Source organism: Clavelina lepadiformis, chromosome 5, assembly GCF_947623445.1.
Source record: "Clavelina lepadiformis chromosome 5, kaClaLepa1.1, whole genome shotgun sequence".
In the NCBI taxonomy this organism is placed as follows: Eukaryota; Metazoa; Chordata; class Ascidiacea; order Aplousobranchia; family Clavelinidae; genus Clavelina; species Clavelina lepadiformis.
This window is the reverse complement of record NC_135244.1, coordinates 6,173,439-6,183,258: the sequence shown is the minus strand read 5'-3', so window position 1 is coordinate 6,183,258 and position 9,820 is coordinate 6,173,439. Positions and strand designations below refer to the sequence as shown.

The 9,820-nt window shown below is 34.2% G+C and overlaps 1 protein-coding gene across 1 annotated transcript; it reads left to right on the top strand.

The window, feature by feature from the left end:
* The first annotated feature begins 561 nt into the window (after nucleotides 1-561).
* LOC143461145 (cytochrome P450 4B1-like) lies at nucleotides 562-9,106 on the top strand. Its single transcript, XM_076958955.1, has 11 exons — nucleotides 562-790; nucleotides 3,451-3,598; nucleotides 3,788-3,920; nucleotides 4,153-4,314; nucleotides 6,191-6,350; nucleotides 6,589-6,738; nucleotides 6,809-6,999; nucleotides 7,792-7,945; nucleotides 8,061-8,156; nucleotides 8,541-8,623; nucleotides 8,808-9,106. The coding sequence occupies exons 1-11, from the start codon at nucleotides 626-628 to the stop codon at nucleotides 8,974-8,976; spliced, it is 1,611 nt and encodes a 536-aa protein (XP_076815070.1). The 5' UTR covers nucleotides 562-625; the 3' UTR covers nucleotides 8,977-9,106.
* The last annotated feature ends 714 nt before the right edge of the window (nucleotides 9,107-9,820 follow it).

Here is a 9,820-nt window from a genome sequence, read left to right as displayed (position 1 = left end):
CTTTTCACTATAGGCTGTTGTTTTAAAGTTTTCATATCCAGAATTGTCCAAGGTTTAGATATTAGATCTAAACTTTTAAATTTGTAACCAAATCTAGCAAAAGTGACAGTTGATGATATTGTCAAAGTAATAGGCAAAAGATAGCAGTTTCAGGCCACATATTATTTATCAGATATTCTATGATCATTAAACTTGGTATTGATATGTCTCATTAAACATAAAATACTTAAAATTTTTATTGATTCTTTTTATGAAGTTGACCAAAACCTAAAATAATTTAACTTTATTGCATTTTTATTGTTTTCCAAGCAGATAACGTTTTTTGGGCCCAATAATGGTACGAATAGGTTTAATTAATTATTTTATAGCCAAATCCGTGGCTTTTTGGTCCAAAAAAGTGATAAGTGTCAGTTTGGTTAACAAACCTGGAAAAAGTTGAAAGTGTTTGATATTGTTGCTAAACTTTTTTACAGCATTTCTTCATTGATGTTGGCTTGTTAGGGGAATGAATCTTCACTTTTATTTTTCTGTGATTACCTTGGATTCTTTTATTTCAGCAGGAATAGTTCAGTGGCTTATCCAGATATTACGGGTAGGCTTACCCACAGTTGCGTAGGTATCAATCATGATACAGATGAATCCTGCTCTGTATTTATCAGTAGCCCTTGTCAGCATAGTGCTGCTAGTGAAATATTTGACCCCATGGTATCGTTTGAGGAAGCAGGGACAAAAAGCAATGGAAGGAATAATCGGACAAGAGCCTCATTGGCTGTTTGGAACTTTGACACAGGTACTATTGACATTCACAGTATTAAGACTCTATCAATGCTCTGGTCACCAAAATTAACCTTGTTTTTTATTTAAATTAACTCTTTACATTCCTTACATCTATTCTATGCTATTTATTTTCTTCTTGATTTTTATGTTAGTTATTAGCCATTAAAGTGAGGGTCAAGTCCAAAAACAAGTTGACCTTAAATCAAAGAGTAGTTATCGGTAAATGTACTGGAGCAAGGATATGTACTAATATGTAGTGGTTAAGAAGTTATTGCCATAAATAAACGGCAAAAAACGCAAATTTATCACTTAATTATGATGAGGTCACAATAACAGAAACAATAGGGATGACTCAAGTTTTTAGATCAAGTATGAATAGAATGTTTTGTGTGGCCAACAAGTAAGCAGTATTAGGTATAATAAAAGCGTACTTAAGTGTATAACAAGAACATTTTGTGTGAAATAAGCCTAAACTAGCTTACCGTTGGTGTATTTGTACTGGTTAATGTAGTTGCTAACCTACTGTACAGTTCAGTCTTGGCTGTTGGCTTCAGCCTAATCCGGCACTAGTAACTACGGCAAAAAAGAATGCTTTACCAGTTCATGTGCTAGCATTTGTGACATTCCTGTGCTGAAAACAAACATTACCTGCCGCTAATCACCTACCTATGGAGGCGTATTCCATCTAAAACGCTATAGCTAGCCTACCACTCCTATCATATCTAATACATACCCCAGTCATTAAGCATATTGCTTTTACATTGTGACCTCATAATGGCCGCCCTTTTCGTCATAATAGGAGGCTAAATTTACGATATAATTTTGGCAATAACTACATAACCACTGCATATTATTAAAAATTCTTCCATCACTATGTTTACTGGAATCTAATCTTTGATTTAAGGCCAACTTATATTTAGACTTGCCCCTTACTTTAACTATTTGCTATATTCACAAAAATAGTGCTCAGTAATGGCTAAGAGTGAGACGATATGAGCCCAAGCCCAAATATACTTGTCAAATAATGGTCTAAGGTTTTCTGTGAGATACAAGTGAATACTTATCGTATACCAATATAGCATTCCCAATGTAATGTTACTAAAATACTACCAATTTATTGAGTTTTGGTAAAAAATTAAATAGAAATGAAATATCATAAAGAGCTAATAAAACAGGAAGATTGTTGAATTCGTGATATAATATTGTGCTAGGCTTTAAAACTTACAGCGGAAATGTTGAAACGGTGTTGGACTACAACATATATATCTTATTTGTCAGTGCTTGAGATAGGGTAAATGATTTTCCATGCTTTACACTCAATACAGACTAATTGAGCTTGTGCACCACCATCTACCAAAATATAACATCTACCTAATATCTACAAAATACGTTTATATTGTACTAAAATGATACTCAAAGAATTTTAAGAGGCGTCTGTAACACTGAGAGCAAATGTTCCATAGAAGTAGAGTGTCTATGGTGCTAACTATCTTAATCATTCTTAACTGTTTTTTTTTTATAAATTTATTCTAAGTCAATGGTTTAAGTGTGGAAGCAATGATATTTTTAGGATTGTGTTTGGACAAGTTACGTTTTCTCATATAATGCACACTGGGCACATCAATCGTGCAAAAAAATTTTGCGTTAACTTGCAAGAAATGGCGATGAATAAACTATAACCCCTGTTGTTGCTTTCATTTTATTGTTTCATATGAAGTTATTTTTCAATTATAGCATTTACATTTTATTGAGATTATTTTTTTGTAAGAGCTTGCTAACCGCTCTTTTAAAAAGAGCGTCACTCACGCTCTAGCTCATCAATGAAAAATAGAGTATCGCTTGTGCTTTCGTTCTTCTATAAAGAAAAGAGCGTGCTCGTTTTGCCTCCCATACTCCTGCTGTTTTTAGCAATTTTTCACTATGGCTCGTTTTCAAACACCAATCACATTGGTGTGTCTAACTGCAACTGTAATTGCTTAACATTATTTACTGTAAATGTTATCGGAAATTTCATGGAAGTCTATGCTGAAGAGCTTTGTTTTGGTCACACCTTTAACAAACGATTGATAGATGAGTAGAGTATTCGAACTTTCTGGAATTGTCGATGCCGGCATTCAACAAATTAATATTCTTCACTTTCAAAGCACACATTGGTTAAATTATAAAAATAACGGCAACAAGAAGCAAACTATGATAACAACCTGGCTCATTTTTGTCTGATTAAAAAACAGTGTTTATATCTATATAAGTGTTTATATCGAACCATCTTGACATGGTCTAATGTGCTTAGTGTTGCGTTTTGTTTAGTTTTCACCATTAATTTTGCAGAGTGAAAATCGTGTGTGAATTCAGTCTCAAATGCTCAGTCAATTTTTTATTCACTATATAAAATTATAGTTTTACAATAGCCCAAAAACCTAAATTTTTTTTTAATCCACTCATTTGTATCCATTTTGTGCGTTCACAACATTATTTGTGCAAAAAAAGCAACGAGCAAACCTTTAAAACCTTTAAACATTAAAACATTAAAACTTTAAACCAACCTTTAAAAAAAGCGTCGCTCTTAAAAAAAGAGAGTGCTATTGTGCCCACCTCTGTTTTTTCCCATGCTCTATCTTTGGTGTAGTATAGATTTGTATTGAATTTAGTTTAATTTATGCATTTTATCTTTAGCTTCAACTTTCTGAAGCATCTTTTCTTGATGCCTTAAAGCAACTTAATGAGACAGGTCCCAAAATTGTCCCGCTTTGGATGGGACCTTTTCTGTGGTATCTTGTGTTAGTTCATCCCCATGTTGTGAAACCACTTTTGGAAACAGCTGGTGAATAAAGTAATTTAATTAAGTCAATAGAGTTGTTGAAGGTTTTTATGTGCAGTTATGCAATTTTGTTGTACATCCAATTTTTGGACCTAAAGTTTTCATCCACTAAGATTTTCTGTGATTGCTTCCAGTCATTCTTGTTTTGTATGATCCCTGAAGCTAATGTTATGTATTTTTTTCCTTGCAAAGAACCCAAGGATGAAATAGGATATGGGTTTTTACGACCATGGATTGGAGATGGGTTGTTAGTTAGCAAAGGGAAGAAATGGCATCGAAATCGACACCTGCTTACCAGAGCTTTTCATTTCGACATCCTGAAAGGGTAAGTTTGATCATAATGGGAATGGATAAGGTAATATATAAAAGTGAGTGGTCAGTTTCATATCTCCCATCATATGCTATTATATACAAACATTTTTGATATTAGAAAAAATTGTTTTCTTGTATTTAAATTTTAAAGGACTAGATTCAGTTTGAAAGTATCATAATGTTACTTTCAAAATAGCATTTTACTCATATGTGTGCATGATGTGTGAAGTTTATTTGAATCTTAGATACATGCAATCATTTAATTCTTGTGCAACAACTATGCTGGATATATGGGATTCCAAACCTAGGGGACGCACCATTGAAATGTTTAAGCCTGTAAGCCTAATGGCGCTTGACAACATGCTGCAATGTACAATGTCGTTTCAAACAGGTTGCCAAACAGACAGGTAATTGAGCTATTTCAGAAAAAAGATAAAGTAGAAATAGTTTTTTTGCTATAGTTGTGAAAATGCTTCTTTAACTAAAACAACAATATTTCAGACAGCAAAGCAATAGCAACCATAAAGAGTTTTGAATGTTATTATCCCTAAAGGAGTTAATGCACTGTTTATAAATTTATAGTCAGGCTCATAAAATCTGTGAGCTTGTTTGCTGAAGGTTAAATTTTGCTTGTTCAAGCAGTTACATTCAGCCCCATCAAAGCTGTTTTCATAGAATGGCGTTGCCAAGCGGTGATTTCTGCAAATATTTGGTTGCCCACAAAATAATTGGACTTTATTAAGAAAATCAAACAGATTTTTATTTTTCACCTGTATAATCCCCTGAAACTGCTAGCTCAACTAAGACAAGAGTGCCGTGTCGCTTGATGTAGATGAAGCTTTTGACAGTGTTTGACATTATGATAAAATTGTACAAAACTTTTCATTTTGCTATTTTTTTGTCCAACTAATGAAGCAAGTTTTTGAGTTGGTGATTTTTCATCAAAACTAGGCAAAGCATGTCTTAGCTTGTCTTAATTGTATTTCAGTTACATTGGCCACATAAAATTAAACAAAAAATATAGTTAATTTAAATTCCACAACTATTGGCTCAAGTGACTAAGAAGGGGCGCAACCATTTGAATTATTTTTTTTTGCAAAAAGCCTTACATATAAGGTTTGACTGAAGAATTTATATTTAGTTATTTTACCGCTTTTAACCTATTTCACCATTCAGTAATGATGAAACAAAAACTAAAGTAGCACAGAACATTCAACAACTTGTTTTTAACCTCATCGATATTAACTTTTACAATTAGAAACCTCAATTTTGTTACGTCACAAAAATGTAAGTAAATTTACAAAAATTCCTGGTTGTTAGTTTCTACTTTTATGAATAGGTCAACGGCCTTAGAAAAGAAGCTTAGTTTATTTATTTAAGCTGAAAGCTATTTATCAGAGATTCTTGAACCGGGTACACGAAATCAACTTTTAAGCTATGTTTGCAAATTCATCACCCTCTTGTTTTGCAGTTGAATTTAGATATAATTTACATACACTCTTACTTTCTTTGGTACATTTGATCATGTTAGATTAAGCATAATATTAGCCTCACAGTTGCAGACTACTAAGCATGCCTAGCTTCTACTTTAGCTCCAAAATTTGATATGTACGTTTAATTGCGTATAGAGAAAGACATCTAATACAAAAACTTAACATCCACGATGGAGATAATAACTGCCACATTTTATTGATTGCAAGCACAAGTTTTATGCTACATTTTTAAAAGGAGTAAGCTACATACTCAGTTAATGAAATATACTGGGTATAAACAAAATCGTTAATCAAGCTAGCCCAAATTGGCGATTGGGAAATATTCTTTTTACCAACTACAACACATACTGCACTTGTATTTCTACATTTACAGTAATGAAACCAAAGTTCTCACACATTATTTTACAAGTTTATATACTGTAACTATACTGCAGTCCCAATTTTTTCTAAAAAAGTTCAATTTAATATGACAAGACATTAGTTTGCATCTCATGGATCATTGTCATCATCATTTATTAAATCCAACATGATGGACCACGAGATTCACACTGACAAATTTAGTGAGTTAGAAGCTTGAAAGGTTAGCAACCGTGGCAATAGAACAATTGTTCTTTCCGTTTAGAAATACCGTACCCTATTTTTGAGCTGTAGAATTATAGAGAAATGTAATGCTATGATTTAGTTTATTGTTTGTCTATCGTTTTAGTTTACTATACTTGCCTATGACTTTAAACAACATGCATATTTTAAACCACTTATATACTTTTCTGTTTTTATATTTCCTTTTTAGCGGTGAAAACAAATACATCAAAGCAGTATTTGAGATGGGTGAAACTGTCATGAAGCGGGTATTCAATCCTTTGGTGCATCCAGACTTTTTATTTTATCTGACACCTCGTGGCAGACGATTCAAAGCTCACTGCGATTATGTGCATGAATTTGATGAAAAGGTCTGCTGCTGTTATGATATGATTGGTGTGAACAGTAAATTTCAACTTTATATTTGGAACATTCCCCTTTAACAAAGTAACACATCCTTAAATTTTTGAATAAAAAACAAAATTTTTTATAAAGGAGAGAGTGTGAGCTTGCATGTGCATGTTTGATAAATCATTTGTCTGAAAGTGGCAGATACTTATACTCAACATTGTCATTTCATTATTGCATACTAATATGCGTTTTTTACAGATTATTGCAGAAAGAAAGGCATACATTCAGAAAATCACATCAAATTCAGAAAGAATGAAAAATGATGCTGATGAAAATCAAAACCTATCACTTTATATGAAAATGTCCAAAAAGAATCTTGATTTTCTTGATATTCTGTTGTTAACAAAGGTGTAGTGACCAGCATGTGTTTTATTGACAAGCTTCGCAAAGTCAGTAACCTCACAAAACTGTTACTTAGGATGAAGATGGCAAGGGTTTATCTGACAGAGAAATCCGAGATGAGGTTGACACTTTCTTGTTTGAAGGCCACGACACCACAGCAAGTGCACTTTCTTGGGCATTTTACTGCTTTGCAACTTATCCGGAGTGTCAGGAAAAATGCAGAACTGAGGTTCAGAAGGTTCTGGGAAACAAAAAATATATTGAATGGTGAATAAATGATAAAAACATTTGTTTTATTTTGAGTGTATAGACCAGGGGTGGGCAACATACGGCCCGCGGGCCGGATCCGGCCCGCGACGGGATTTTGAGCGGCCCGCAGACAGTTTCCGGTCTTACATGATAATGTGGTCTGCGGTCACATTCTGCCGCAATCCCTGTATTGCGTCACTGAATAAGTCCAAGTTTGCCAACCTGAGAAAGATGGCCATAAATCTACTTGTTCTGTTCGGGTCTACATACATTTATGAGCAAACATTTTCGACCATGAACATTAATAAGACAAAGCTGCGTTCCAATCTATTCAGGAATCCGGCCCGCCAAGTACTTCATTTTCTCATATCAGGCCCGCCGACCGAAGAAGTTGCCCGCCCCTGGTATAGACTTAAAATGAAGTTAATTTAACATTTATAGGGTGTAGTGCTTTCAACCTATATGATGATGTTATACACTAGCGCGCACAGGAAAATCTTTAGTGCAAATGACAAACACAGTGCGGATGAAAATTGCATTTCATTTAATCTCGATTTTTCACGGTAATAATGCTGTAGTTAAAGTTTGTTTTTTTGTTAATAAGACAAATTTTTTTATTGCATTTTTTCGTTTATTTTCATATCACTGTTGTTATTTGGCAACATCGGTTGATCGTAATCATGGTTAATCATGCGGCGTTTTGTGAACCAAAAAAGTGCGAACCAATCTCCTAAAGATTAAAAAGTACTGATACAGTCATGCAGTATAACTGATCATTTAAAGTTCTACTTGTGTTATATTGCTTTTTAGGAATGATCTTGCCAAGCTTTCATACTTGACAATGTTTATCAAAGAGGTTCTCAGGCTTTACCCACCTGTATTTACAATGGCTCGAAAACTTTCAAATCCTCTAACAATCAATCGTGGTTTTGGTGAAGATCAATTTTGTCAAGCTGAATTTCCCGTGAGTACCTGTGCTTATTTGATTTTCTGATTAGTAATCACCAGAAAATAGCATTTAGAGATTTAATAATAGATTACCTAATAGGATTTTAATTTTATCCATTTCATACGCCCAGCCTCCTGCTGCTGGGCGCACTTTAGGTCCGGGATCAAGTTTTAATACACCAATGTTTATGTTGCATCGCAATGCTGCAGTATGGCCGGATCCAGAGGTAATCATTTTTCTTTCATGTTAGGACTGTTAGGTATTGTCATCCTGTTTGTAATGAATGGTACAGCAATACTGTTTATTCAAGGCCCAGGCTTCACTATAAACATTTACACAAACACTTGGTCTGTACTTCAACAGCGGCCGGTAAGATACAGACGACCACTGGTTCGGTAATCCTGCTGCAGCTACTATAAAAAATAAATTGTGCAAGCATCGTACAAATCTACCATAGTTTCATTTTTTTTACAAATTTTTGTAACATTTTTTACAAATACAGTAAGTATCTATCTTGAGGTTGCTTAAATGTCAACAAACATTTAGCATTTTAGGATGCTTTTATGAACTCATTAAAATTGCCTTATTGTTTTCCTTTTTGCTTCATAAGGTATTTGATCCCTTAAGATTTACCCCAGACAACAGCAAAGGACGATCACCATATGCCCACTTGCCCTTTTCAGCTGGACCAAGGTAAACCTGCAACTCTCTTTTTGCGTAGCTTGTTCAGTTTTGCAGAGCGTAGCTTTCAAATTGTATCCTATGGTATGTCAACAGCTATGTTTAGTCGTAAGATCGCTGAGGTGTTTTTAAACTGGCTGCTGGCAGTGGTATCCTGGACATACAGCCGTATCAAACCGAGCCTTGCATGTTTTAGAAATTGTATTGGACAAAAATTCGCCATGGCTGAAATGAAAGTGACTCTGAGCAAAGCCTTGCAGAGATTTCGGTTCTACATTGATGAGGAATGTCCCAAACCCGAAATTCAGTTTAGCATCGTACTAAAAGCTAAGAAGGGCATACACATCAAAGTTGATGCACTCTGAAACCTATAATCTGCCAGTAACGTGCAAGATGCTATCAAGTTTTCGTACAACATCAGTGTCATTGTTATTTTTGTAATAATTGAAATATATAATTTTTCAAATACAATTCTCAACAAACTTCGTAAACTCAGGACGTCGGGTTATATATAGGGCTGTTGTTAGTTGCGTTAGAGTGAGAGCTTACACTGAGTAAACTTGAATGAACCGTGCGTTGCTGCGTGAAGTGTTTGCATTGTAAAAATGATGCAAACAAAAATATTCATTCAAATGGTCTTTCTTGGAGTTGGATCAAACCACCTTATAAGGTTTAATATTTCCACAAGGAATTTTCACTATTACGTTACCTAGTTCTCTGTATTCATTTCTCATTCCGACAGAGTTAACTACATGGTGGTGGGTACCGGTAGTACTGCCGTACTAATTCCATGGTCTCTATATACAATTTCCATAATATATAAAGACACGCTATTTCGGTACCGGTACCGTCGTTACATTTGGAAAAAAGTACAGAATACCTGAACCGAATTAGTTTGTTCAACAAATTGTAGTCGGTCCCAGTACTTTTAAGGTGATTACAGTACTTTAAGTTTTTGAGAAGTAGGCCTATAATTTTCAAAAGTTTATTTTAATTAATAATGCCAACTTTAAACGTGCACTGTTCTTTTTTAATCTATAAACGTCTGATAAAGTCGCAATGAGTGAAGTCACATATGTTTTGACCAAGAGTAACTTGTAGCTGTGCCATAATAAGAGCATAAATTGTTCTTGCAGCAGGAGAAAGTAAACTAAATAACAAAAGTGAAATCAACCAGGGTCGATTTGCACGGTTGAAACAAATATATTT